This window comes from Pyrgilauda ruficollis, unplaced genomic scaffold (genome assembly GCF_017590135.1).
Source record: "Pyrgilauda ruficollis isolate IOZ18807 unplaced genomic scaffold, ASM1759013v1 scaffold24, whole genome shotgun sequence".
NCBI lineage: Eukaryota > Metazoa > Chordata > Aves > Passeriformes > Passeridae > Pyrgilauda > Pyrgilauda ruficollis.
The window spans coordinates 14,371,485-14,384,822 of record NW_024523648.1 but is presented as its reverse complement, the minus strand read 5'-3'; the positions used below and the strand labels follow the sequence as shown (position 1 = coordinate 14,384,822).

The 13,338-nt window shown below is 40.3% G+C and overlaps 1 protein-coding gene across 1 annotated transcript in view; it reads right to left on the bottom strand.

Annotated features, from left to right (window-relative positions):
- NHSL1 (NHS like 1) overlaps positions 1-13,338 on the bottom strand; it is a 177,048-nt gene that overhangs the window by 39,788 nt on the left and 123,922 nt on the right. Inside the window, exon 2 of the mRNA XM_041470099.1 lies at positions 10,640-10,792. Coding sequence (XP_041326033.1) covers positions 10,640-10,792 — 153 coding nt within the window. The remainder of the gene's footprint in view (positions 1-10,639; positions 10,793-13,338) is intronic.

The following is a 13,338-nucleotide window of genomic DNA, read 5'->3' as shown; positions in this document are numbered from 1 at the left end:
ATATTGACTAGCATAAACTTAGAAACTTGGCATCAAAGTTATTCAGACATCTTAATAGCTCCAATTAGTTTGGAATAACTACCCATCCCCTTGCATGGGTCAAGCAATGAAAATACAGGAAAATCATATCCTGGAAACATCTAAATTTGCCCTGTATGCAAGAACAGGACCTGGAACTCAAGACTAACTGCTAAATCCAAAGAGATGAAAATAAATTGTAAGTCGGACCAGGAGTAGATGCACTGCCTGACTGACATAGCTGCTGAAACAAAAACTCCCAGGTACAGATGTAGAAAGGGGAAAGACCAGCACACACATCAATTACTTTTATATCACCTCTTGCAGTCTCCTTGTCAGCAAGAAGGGACATGTGATGAGCTGACAGCTTCATCTGCATGCTTGAAAAACTATCTCAGCTGAAGTCTGGGTGCCTTCTTGGCAGAGACTTTCATGTTGTAACTTGTATTTTTCTATTTTTCTTTTCTTTTTCTTACTGTGGAGAGGCTATTAACTGCTCAAGTCAGCTAAACTGTCAACTAGAGAAATAAATCTGCTGACTCGTATATTAAAACACATTTATCCAATCACTGCACATATCACTGGAAAACCACTCTACTCCCCAGAGTAAGAAACGGGGTTTTTTTCAGTCTTCAAACACTGTATTAACTTCATCTGTAAATATCCCCAAACCATGTTCCTCCCCTAAGTCACAACTACAAACACTGTCTTACCAGTAGCTTTTCAAAATTTCACCTAAAACCAGACAAACTGTAGTACAGTATACATTTGTCTTGTAAACTCAAACTGTTTAAAATTACCTCTTATTTTACAGGTGACACTGCACTTTAATAATCAAAGTATCAATGCTTTTGGTTTTAAAAGAAATTACTTTCACCACTGGTAAGTAACTGCATATAATTTTAATTTACTTGATAGAGACTTTGAATTTGTTTTTCCAGTTGAGTTGAGACAACTAAGATCTTGTGGGCTTGTGACAGACAGGCGTGGGTGTGGAAGATCTGGATTTCTGAGCTGGCATTGCTGCATCTGTGCAAATCACGTTGGGTTAGATCCAGTCAAGGACTTACTTCCTGCAATCAGACAGGGCATGATCTAAATTTCACGTACGTGCCTCCCAAATTCAGAGTCCAAACAGGTATGTACACACTGCCTGCAGCATATGAATATACAGAAAGGCATCTCAGGATAAATCCAACTAAGGAAGAACTTGACGTGCCTTAACTCTCATCATCACCACGCTAGTAATGGCTGGTGCTGGGTCCAATGCTGCAAGCCCATCTCATGAGGGGCAAGAGGACCTTGACAGGGTTCTATGGATGATGTGCTTTTGCAAGTTAAAAGTATTTTGCATTTAGATACAAATTTAAGTTCTTTACAGATGAGGTGGGCACAGGCTAAAACTCCAGCTTCCTAATGGTGCTCTCAGAACACTAAGCAAAAAGTTGTCTCCTGTAAAAGCCAGAGTTGTGCTTTGTTTGGGACTGTCGTATGGTCTGGTGCTAAGTACCAAAACACATTCTGAGCACTGAACCAGGACCTCTTGAAAGGGCACGGCTGCCTCTCTGCTTGCTCACAGCACTGTGGTAAGACATGGATAAAACCAAGGTAACACTCGACTATGCAGTTAACTGGGGAATTTCAGGGAGGTAACTTTTCAAGATAAAGAGCTTGTTGAGAATTATTATGCCTGGGACTATAATTAAAACAGACACCATAGTTCAAAGGTTTCTTTGGTTAGTAAATCCAACTGAAATTACTACCTTTCACTCTGTGCCTCTTTATGGTTCCCTCATTTGTAAACTGGGGTTAACAATGCAGAGTCCTCTGTGTGTAGATGAGACAGGCTATATAAAAGCTCAGCTGTACAAAGGCAATCTTGTTTCTCACAAATATCTCAAGTTAAACATGACTTCAAAAAAAGCAGCCCAATTTAACTCCAATACAGCACCTATTTTTGTCCCTGGATCTAAATATGCAACAGACAGCTTGCCTCTACCACTTTACATTCCTCCCAAAAATTCACTCAGCTTGGATCATGTCCCATTTTCTTTAAATGTATAAATCCCCATATCATCTGCAGAACTTGACTATCACAGAGACAGCTTCTATATCAAAGCTTTAAAATATGTTGTAAAGCCACAGCAATGATGCACTTGTGTAACCACTGAACTGTAACCAATGCTGACTGCAAAGCAAGTTCATAAACTTCAGCTGTGATATATTCAGTGCACCATTTTGTTCAGACTCCCAGTTAAAACGGGTCAGGGATTTCAACAGATGGAGTACTGTTGCCACCCAGCTGAAAAAACTTCTCAATTGCTCAACAGCTCAATCTAGATGCTCTGGCTAGTACCAGCCTTTGTCAATCCAGCCAACCACCTTATTATTCCCATCCCTTGCCCCAGAATGCAGTTTTATACTGATATTTCTGTATCTTTTATCAGTACATACAGAAAAGCCCAAGACAAATCCAGAGACAGGGAACACGGGTACCAACACATTTTCTTCCAAAAGCACCATTTTAAAGTGGCAAGTAGCAAAACAAACAAAAAGACCACCAGCAAAACTTAGTTGTTTGTTTCAAAGCTGTCTTACTTGATGAGTAAGAACTTGAAAGGTCCATGAGACTTTTTAAAAGACTATTTTGTATATTCTGTCTCATGAGTAAGTAGCCATGCCCAGCCACACAGGTAGCTTTTAAGGACAGATGCTTAACCCAGAAACAAAGACGTCTTGGGCTCCAATGGGACAAAGGTAATGCTAACACAGGGCTGCTGGACTGTGACGGAGAAGAATGCTGCATGGTGACTTTAAAAAAGTCTTACTGAAAGTGAACAAATGTATTTATGTTAGGTCTATTTCCCCCTCCACACAAATGTTGGTAAGCATGTCCTGCCATGGAACTGGAGGCCAGTTGGGCTGAGAAGCCCAACCTTCCAAGCAGCTTCAGGGCTCAGCTGTGCAGACACTTAAAGCAGCACAAAGATGGGCCTGGGAGTGCAACATTATAGGAAAGCAATTGCACAGATTTATTTTCAAAGGTCTAAATCAAATGCAAGTATTTAAGAAGGATCCAAATTAAAAGGAACTCTTAAATGTCAAAATACTGTTAACAGGGTCAAGTAAATGCAAACATGTTGATCTTTCCCTTCTTTCTTGGAGCTTTCAAAAAACAAATACATTTAATACCAACCTTTAATTCCCCAGGTGATCTGCATGATTTAGCGATAGAGAAAGCCTTTCTAATGGCACCAAAATGCAACAGCCACGACAAATTATATTTGTTAACAAGCTGTCACTAGGGAGTGCTCAAAATAATTATCACTGTTTGTCCCAAATTAATTTAAATTTCTGCAAGTGCCTTATACGACTGCATTTAGTGGTGACAAGATGTCTTCAGTATAACAGTGTATTTGCCGCCTTTTCCATCTTTAATGCTTGCATTAAAATAACACTCCCTGCTTTTTCTCTAGCATATTTTATGGATATTTGCTGTTTCTTAGACAACTGAACACAGCTAATGTAAAAATACTAAGGGGTTTTTCACTGTTTTTTCTCCTAGGACATTTTAAATGTAAAGCTATCTCAAATGCTGCCAACAAGCACATAACATCCTAAATCTAAGAGAGTAAGGAGGAAGAAAAGCAAAAATGAAATCAACTGAAAGTTCAGTATTCTTTGTGACGGAAGTTGCTTTACCTAGTACTTAAATAACTGCTACGGAGAGTTAACAGTTTCAATTTATTCTTTTTACTAAAGACACGGATCTGAAATAGGTTTAATAATCCATCAGGTATAGCTGCCTAAAAAAACACATTCATTAGTTTAAAAAAAATTATTTTGAAACAAATGTTATCTTCTTTAAGCCCTTTCACTGGAATTGCTTTCACTGCTCATGTGTATCATGCAATCAATCTACATATAACCACTCTATGTTTTTACACTCAGCACTGCACTATATAAACTAAACCTAAAAATAGGCCACCTAGATGCTTCCAAGTAGCTCAATTTTGCAGCACAAGACCAGCTTTCAAACACATGCAGTGCAGCCTCTTGGTCAAATTCTGTTTTGCTTAATTGGAGTATTTCCTTTTTGAAATTCCTTATTAGAAAGGGCAGCTGGAGTATGGAACGTGGCCAAAACCATCAAGAAATGTACGGTGAATTAATTCAGTAACAGTAAAAAAAGCAGGATACATGAGCAGAAGCTCTGATAGTAACTTCACAATTGGAACCAAAATAATTATAAATAAGTTGATTTCTATTTTTTTGATTTTATAGCTCCATGGCCTTTCAGGAACATATGATCTACTCCTAGCCTTTAATGGCCTTTTACTTCATTAAGGTTTCCAGTTGGTAGGGAGTACACATCTTGACATCTCTCTGAACCTGAACCAGAGCTATTATCAATATGAAGTGGTTTCCCCCTATTTTGCAGCTATTTAATGAAACATAAGATTATTTTAAGTCCATAATCTCCTCAGCAGGATTATCGACTAGTAGGTCTGACCCTAATATTGCTCATCTGAACAGTGATCTGGCAGATGCACTGAGAAAACAAAGGCTAAACACATACCTGTCTGGAGGGTCTTGAAGCAAGACATAATAGAGGCTTTATGACTAACTACTTAAATCCTGTTTTATTTGACAATGCTAACCAGATGTCTTCTGGAAAACAAATCAAGTGTTTCAATCACTGCTGCTTAAATACATTCCTTGAATTTGGCCAACAAAGCCAAACAGAAGCTAGAGTCAGCCAAATCCAGCTCTTCTGAAGATGAGATAATAAATGAATCATCGCAGGGATTGGAACAACGAGCCCTATATTATGTAAGTAGCCTGAATCAACACAATTTCCCTGGGGGGAGGGCACAAAGTACAGGCAGTTGTGCAGGAAGTTTCAGCAGTTACAGACTGAAAAGGGAATGAAAGCGTGTGGACTGTTCCCACTACTTACACCAACACCTTTCCCAGTACATATGCGACACCTTGTTATCTGCTGGAAAGGACAACCAGGCTGGGCAGTGACCAGCAAGTGTGTGACAAGACACTGCTCCTCATCTGCAACTTCAACTGTGCAGAGAGTCTCCACAACACTCTTCAGGAGCTGGGTATCTCCTAACAGCCCGGTATCATTTCAGTCTAGCTGTGTCTGACCTTTAACATTAATACAGTTTCCATCCCTGCCCTTTATGCCTGTCATTTCCCAACTCATAAAAAAATTACAACACACAACAGTGGAGATTGCACTCCACCGCTTCTTTTTTTTTTTTTTTTTTTTCTGTCATTTCCCAACTCATAAAAAAATTACAACACCCAACAGTGGAGATTGCACTCCACCACTTCTTTTTTTTTTTTTTTAAATCAAAAGTGCTCTCTATTGCTAATTGCAGGAACTGGAAGACAAGTGCCCCTTGGAAATTCCACTATAGATGCCCTGCTCTGGTTCCCATCACTGAAATTGATATATATCCACATTTGAGGGAGAATTTAGAATAGTTCAAAAATAACAGAACCTAAGAGTTCAGGTACATGGTAAGAATTCTTTTTTCTCTTGCTTCACTTCATCATAGTTTGCAAGATTATCCAAGGCCAATGCATTCCAGATTAAACTTTAGGCTTTCCTTTTAGGACATTGGACCTCCACCTGTAACACACTGTTGATGTCACAAACCTGCTCAGAAGGTAAACAGGCACACTTAAAATACACCCCAAGTAGTCAAATAAAGCAACACTTAGAACAGTGCTGTGTCTCCTTCCCATCTTCATGCTTCACGCCTTATTGCTTGTCAATTTTAGAGTCTAACACACTTCACAAAATGAGGATTAGTCTCAATTTACTTCTACTGCCAAATATTTGTGTCACTGCTATGTACTACAGCTGTTCTATCTGTGCTCCCAGCTGAAGACCACTGCAGTTCAGAGACTTCTTCAGATACTGGTCCCTCAAACAGAACCATGCAATGAGCCAGATCTGTCAATGCACTGTGTCAGGGATGGGAGCTGTTCTACAGGCTACCCTGCCCACCTCCCGGCCTTATGGACCAAGAACACAGCAGGAAACAGTATGTGCAGTATGTGGCACTGGGCCCTTCAGCACCGACAACAGCCTGCCTTAAGAAACAATGCCACTCTGAACAACATCAAACTCACAGCTCTGCTACTGCCCAGACCAGACTCTCAGTGCTAGCTCAAACACTCAGCAGACATTAACAACATGAGACTAGCCAAGTCGAGTAGTCCCTCATCCTTGGAGCAGAGCACACAGCAAGGGAACAGGATTGATTTGAGGATCCTGGCCCCATGCAGAGCCTCAGCTCTTCCTTCCCATCTGTCGTCTTCATCTCATGTTTTCATGAATTCCTAGGACACAACAGTGACACAAAGCACAGAGTCACATTAAGACTCCTTAGTGGTTAATACTGCTTTGTTTCTACCTGAACATCTGCATTTTGGGAGACGCCTTTTTCTGAAGTGCCCGTGAAAACACTAGGAAAAGGCCATATAGGACAGGGTTTCAGGAAAGGCCAGCCAGAGCAGCTTGGCCCTGGGGTAAGAAAACATGCATCTTGCATGGCACGTGTCACTGCATTTGCTTCAGCAGACACCCCATGGTCCTGCTCCTTCCCCAAAGAAAATGAGGGTCTACTTTATCCAATGCAAACAAGACACTAAGAAGAAATACTGTATCTATCACCACAACCCAAGAACTGCATCATTTTCTAAACATTTAAATCAAATTGCAATGCTACCATGACTGAGAAGTGCAGCTGAATTTACTCTTCCTCCCTAGCCATCATATTAAGCCACTGAGACCTTTCATTTAAAATGAAGTAACACAGCCTGGGTTTAATACACCAAGCCACTGGTTTTAGTCAATAACAACTCTAAATTTTAGTATAGGTTACATATAGGTTATATGTCTCAAGAATAGACAGACTATGCCTCACAAACTTTCCAGGTTCCAGGTGCTTCATTTTCTAATTCAGATTACTGGACAATACTGCTTCTTAAAACTTCAGAGGGCAGCAGAGCACCTGCATGCCTAAAATAGCTTTACCACAGTTATGAACACATTCAAATAAAAGATCTCACCACTTATACTTGAAAGTAGCTTCATAAAGGAAAAGCACAGTATTTCCCCTTAATTTCAAAATTATAAAAGCCTAGTTCACAGGGAAAAACCTAAAATATCTCCCGATGCAACATCTACTGTCACATACATTTCCATAGTGTTGATAAGCAGGGGACATACCAATATATAATATACAAAGTAAAATAATCAGCTGCACAAAAATTAATTAAGATCTTTTCCTCCTCCAAACACAACACTGCTTCCTGAACAAGTATGCAGAGATCAGCATGCAGTGTACTTAATTTTCTCAAGACATGCTAAATACTATTTATTTTAATATCTCTAACTTTTTATCCTTAAACCAATTTAAGTAGCAATATTAGCTTCTGCTTAATTGCAGAATTAAGTGGTACTTAAAAGTTTATTATAAATAACAGACAGCTTCCTATTTATTTCACTAGATTATTTTTTATTAGACCCACACTGTAAAGAATTTGCTGTTAAAATCGTACCAGAACAGTTTGCCCTTGCACTAACTGTCTTAAAAGCTAGCCAGGATTCCATCTAGTTACTATTAGATGAGTGAAAATACCTTGATAGAAAATACTTTGCTTGAATTATTTTGAAAGAATTTATACATTTGATACTTTGACAGGTGATTTAAATGTGCTCTACATGTGAATTACTATTTGTTACCTACGTTTTATATTTCCTTTTCCACTTCCAGAGGAGCCCCGTGTGTAGAAACAAATAAATAGTCTTCAAGCTGCTATAGCTGCTATCTACCAACAACATCAGCTCTCATAATATGAACAAGAACTTTCAAATCTGTCTTTTGATGGTCTGAACAATACCTGCTGACTTAGTCCTCATGACTTTGTTATCAGGTTCAAGGGGACCACCAGAAATTCTTTCTTCCTTCCCAACCTCCTCTAAAGATAGGATTAAATACACACAAATGCCTTCTGAGTAGTGCTTGCCTGAACTATTCTTAAAAACTTTAAATTATTTCATAACCCCAAAAATTTAGAGGGGGAGGCATTTAAATACCTTTGCCCTCATATTTCTCCACTGCTGTACATACATACTGCTTCATTTCTGACTTAGCATAAAGCAAAAAATATATTTGCTTTAGTTCTACTTCCTTCCAGTTTCCCTTTGTTGTCACCATTTTTTGGAGACAAAAGTGATTCATGCCACTTTCTGCACAGAATACAGTGCATTTTGTCATCCAGTGTCATTCTTCCCTCACCACCCACACAGCATGTCAGGTCACATACAGCTGTCCTATTGCTCCACAGTTTACCTCAGCCAAAGAATCTGAAACACCAAAAAGGATGGCAAACTGCAAGCTTTATCCTGAGGCCAAGACATGCAGAACTGAAGTCCCCATGGTGCTTCTCATAAGACTGCTTCAAGCTCTTCTGCCTTACGGTCACATAATTCCTTTCTACCTATTAAAGAAGCTTTAGAAAAATTTGTTTTTTCTAAGGAAATTGGTGGAAAAGCAGTTTGTTCAGCAGTTGTCAAAATTATGTCAAAATTCTGACAGTGCTTTTACACTGAATGAAACTCTGCTCTGGATACAGAACTTTTAACTCAAATCTCCAAGGCACCAATGCCTTCCTGATTTCACACTGCTGGTTGAAGCAACAGCACAGTAAAACTGATAAAACTTCACTCAGTGCCTCTCTTAATACTACTCATGCTGTAGTTTCTCAGGACAGTTCCAGGCAACAGCAAGGAGTTATTTTAGAACTGCACTTAGGGGGAAAAAAAACACAGCTCAAGGAAAGAGCTTCAGGTTAAACAAGTAAGTAAATAAATAAATAGCAGAGTTGTATTCACTAAATCAGCAGTATGACATCTGGCAAAAGTATCATCACAGTTTCTCCTCTCTGAAAGCATGAAACTGAAACTCACTTCATTAGCAAGCAGTCCTACATTATGTGCACAAGCCAGGTTATTTAATACAAATGGCTAACTACCAAATTGTAGTAGTAATTAATAGCTTCTTTTTTATAATGAGCTGCACCTCCAGAGAAAAATCCCACCAGACCAAAACAACTCCAGGTGTGTAAGAAGGGGAAGCAGCATATATTACTTGGTTTCACACAAATATTAGATATAGATTTGTTTAAACAGAACATTAAACTGCAGTACATACATTTCTGATCAAGCTCAAGAAAATCAGTGCATTTTAGCCTGTGCAGGTTTGTGGGGTTTTTTTTAACAGTCCAAAACAGAGAACAGGAAAAAATAGAGCGAGTGGTTCATGTTCACGAAAAGCTAACAACAATCAGTATTCTTTTTAATCTAAAGCAGGCAAATATTTTTATTTTGTAAAGGACTGATAAATACTTTTATTTTGTAAAGGACTGGTAAGTGTGCCTGCAAGAGAACAAAAAATGTTTCAAAGCTAAGGAACTGCACAGATGTATTAATCCAGTAATAAGTATAGAGGGCACACAGGCTATCTGCTGAGCCATGCAGGAGACAGTAACACTGGCTGTCAAGACTTCCCTATTAAATGATAACAAAAAGCACCTAGTAAGAGACAGTGAAAATCAATTAACTGGGGAAATGGCAAGAGAACTCAAATATGGCTGTCAAACACTTCTCTATTCAGACATACAAAATCAAGCTTTCTTCAAGTCTAAAAGGCAGAAATGTCATGTTAATCAAATAAAAAAAATACAATATTCTTTTAAATCAGGTTAACTTTGCAAGGTATCAAGTACTTGCAGTTCCTGCTGAAACAAAAAGGGACTTGAACAAGTTGGCTCTTTGCAGGGTAACCCTCTTTGTTAAACAGCCAGTGTAAAGAAAAATCTAGGTTAACTGTTTCCAGAACACGAACATTATACTGTTATTTTAAACTTTATGTCTGGCCCAGGGACAGACATTCTGCAGGCCTCCTTGCTAGCTGCATGTCTTTGTTCTCATGGCTGCACTGACACAACACAATGCCTCACACGACAGACTGCACAGGTACAGCCCCAGCGAAGGTACTACGGGTAAAAACTGAGCCTTAAAAATATGCTGAATACTTCTGCAAGCAAACACTTTTACTACTGGAGGAGTCCTTGTGAGTGCCCTGTTCCCCATTTCCCTTTCTGCCCTCAGCACCTTTTCCAGCTTCTCACAAGCAGCCAGAATCCTGGAAATGACACTGTGCAACAACAAAAGAAAGCACCAGATGAAACACCTATGATGCGTTTTTTTCTCCACAAATGGACTAATTCAGGACTTACTGAAATTGAAGGTACCATTTTGGAAACACTCCAAAGACTAAACAGATAGGCCAAGAGACACTTTTCTATTTTAGAGTGCTTTGTCAGATAACACATTTACTTGTGTGTTCACAGCAAAGTAATTTTCCCTTGTCCCCTCATTTGAGGGGTAAAATCCCACTGATGTTCTGCATGTGGTACAGAAAACCAAGTAAACTTCTTGCAAAGCCTGCAATTTGGATATGTTTGCAAAGACTGGCAAAAAGTACTGTTGTTTTAGGACATGTCTGTGTCAGTAGCAGTGTCTTACCTCTCAGCACTGACTTGAGGTTCAGCTTGGCTTGTCTGTGCAGGTCCTCCACACAAGGTGGTCTTGAGGAGGGTAGGAAGACATTTTCCTGCTGGTGCCACGGAGCAGTGTAGTGCACAGTCCATCTACTCTCTTCATCTAGGTTGGAAACAGCTGCAGAGAGACACAATAATAAGAAAATGAGATGTTATTGCAGATAGCTCTATCACAAAATCCCACATGTAAGTTTGCCACACATCATCTAAAAATGAAAGAAGCATTGTTTGCCACCACAGACCCACCAAAATACTCCTTAGAACCTCCATGACAGTTAAAAAACCCTTCCTTACATTTCTACTCTAAAATTAGTACTGTAGAAAACCTTTTGCTCTTCCCATTCTTATATTTGTTGTTTTATTTACTCTAAACTTGCAACTATGTATTTTCCCCCCCTCTAGCTCCCACTGCTCAAAAAGAAATCAGTTTTCCTCTCCCTGATCATGGCAGGTGCTGTGCAGTGCAGAATAGCTCGGCTCAAAGGTGCCCCTGGGAATATGACAGCCTTTATGAGAGATGACAACAGGTTCATTTTTATTGGGAAACAACCTTGTCTGACCTCCTGCTTCCTCACACCAGAAACAAGATTCCAGTGAGGCAAATAAATTAGCTATGTTCCTTTGTCATGAGTGGAAAACAGATATAAACAAAAGCAACTCCATGGACAAATACTGCTCAGAGCACAACAGCACTGAAGAGGGCTATCTCTGACCACCTCTTTGCACTCAATACAAACATGAAAATAAAACACAGACCTTGCTCAAGTTCAGACAGTCTAGCAATGAAACAGCCAAAGCACACATTGCCAAGATTTGTTTATCATTTATGCTTCCCAAGAGACAGCCACTGCGTTTTGTTTTGAGTTTATCATCAATAAAAACTTATACAGTTGAACAGCCTTATCCCTCTACCCTGCTGTAAACAGAAAAAGGGCGGTTGGGGGTCATATTTTATGATCCCCCAGGCACTCTTTGGCGTTTAGCCAGCATGCTGCACATCCCTGCTTTTTAGCTCTCCAAAGCAGAAAAAGCCACTACAGATGTGCTGCCTTCCAAGCACCTGCCCTGCTGCCACTGCTCCATTGCCCCCAGGCTCGCTGTCAGCTCCGCATCTTCCCTTTGCCGCCTTTGCTGCAGCACGGCCTGTGGCATCACTTTGTGGTTTGTCTGATGCCCTTGTGATAGCAGAGGAGGTATGTAAAACTGAGAAGTAAAAAGCATGCAACAGCCTTCTGTCATCTGAAAAATTACCCTTTCCTTAACACTACTGTGCATCTGCTGGGATCCTTTCAGATGGAAACAATTGGTATTCGTAAGTAAAAAAAGCTATGCCTCTCGCTTCAAAACAGAGCTACAGCTTGAAGATCAATGCTTGTTCTTTCCTAAAAGACCTGAGGTAGAGGGGGAGGTTGTTAACTGCTTCCCCTCACGTATTTCAGATCAGATTCAGACTTCGAATGGTCTGAAAATGGGTGTCCTCATGTTTGAGTCTTGGTCCTGCATCCCGCCCCCTTCTCCCAAGACATACTGGTTGCAACAAGGCCAGATACACATTCAGCCTGCGCCCACTCTCCCCGTTCTTGCTCACCAGAGGTCAAACCTAGATCACGAAAAACAGAGAAGAAAAACCTACCTGGTTCTACCATCAATCACCCCCATCTAACAGAAAACGTGACACTTAAAGTCAGTGAAAGACACCCACACCATTCCCTGGCCGAACCGGCGTTTGGGGAGTGGGGTAAGACTGGAGGAGGAAGAGGAGGAGGGAAACACCTGCCGCCAAACCCACTGTCTGGCTGCAGCCCTGCCACAGCAAAATTAAGGTTTAATGCTCGTCAGATCGATAATGGTCATCAAAACTAGTCAAGAGAAGCGGTGTGCACATTTACCAATGACTCTCTCTAGTGTGATTTGTCCGTCTTTCACGACTTAAAGGAAGATCAACGTGATTTTAAAAGCCCCACTGAAACCAGAACATCTTTAAAAACAAACCGTGGCTCAGAACAAACTTTACTTAGATACCTCAGCGATACAAGCCCATAGCTGCATAAGCAGAGACCGATGTCTGACAAACCATCAGCACGCCACGACACACCGGCACACCCTGCCTTGTCACCGAGTTGCCCATTTCACACCGAGAACTTTGGCTCCTTCAGTATCACCGTGACAAAGCACTTCCAAAGCCACTGTGCCCCAAAGCAGAGGTCCTAAAGACCCTCACAAGGCTGCCTCCACACACTCCACGACAAACGATTAAAAGAGTGAGAAAAGCTTAAAAAGAGGCTGCAGGAAGCAGAAGTGAAGCCGACGGGACCTGCACTTTCCTTCAGAACTGGAAAGCACTGATAGCACTCTGATAGCAGAGTGAGCAAACAGAGCTATACTTACTCTTTCTCTTGAAAAGTTTCATGAGAGATTTAAGCTTTGTGTTGATGAAAACCACCATTTTCAAGGTGCTGAACTGCGATCCTGCAGTTGAAATCCCATAGAAAGGAGTTGCAGAAAGGTGACTTGCTAGACTGAACCTGGTTCAAACTCTGCCCACCAAATTTCTCTTCTCCGCCTTTCTCTCCTCTGCCTTTTTTTTTTTCTGAAATCACTTTAAATATGTCTAGATCTTTCTGACAGACGAAATAATTTACAATTCTTTAGCCTGAGTTTCTC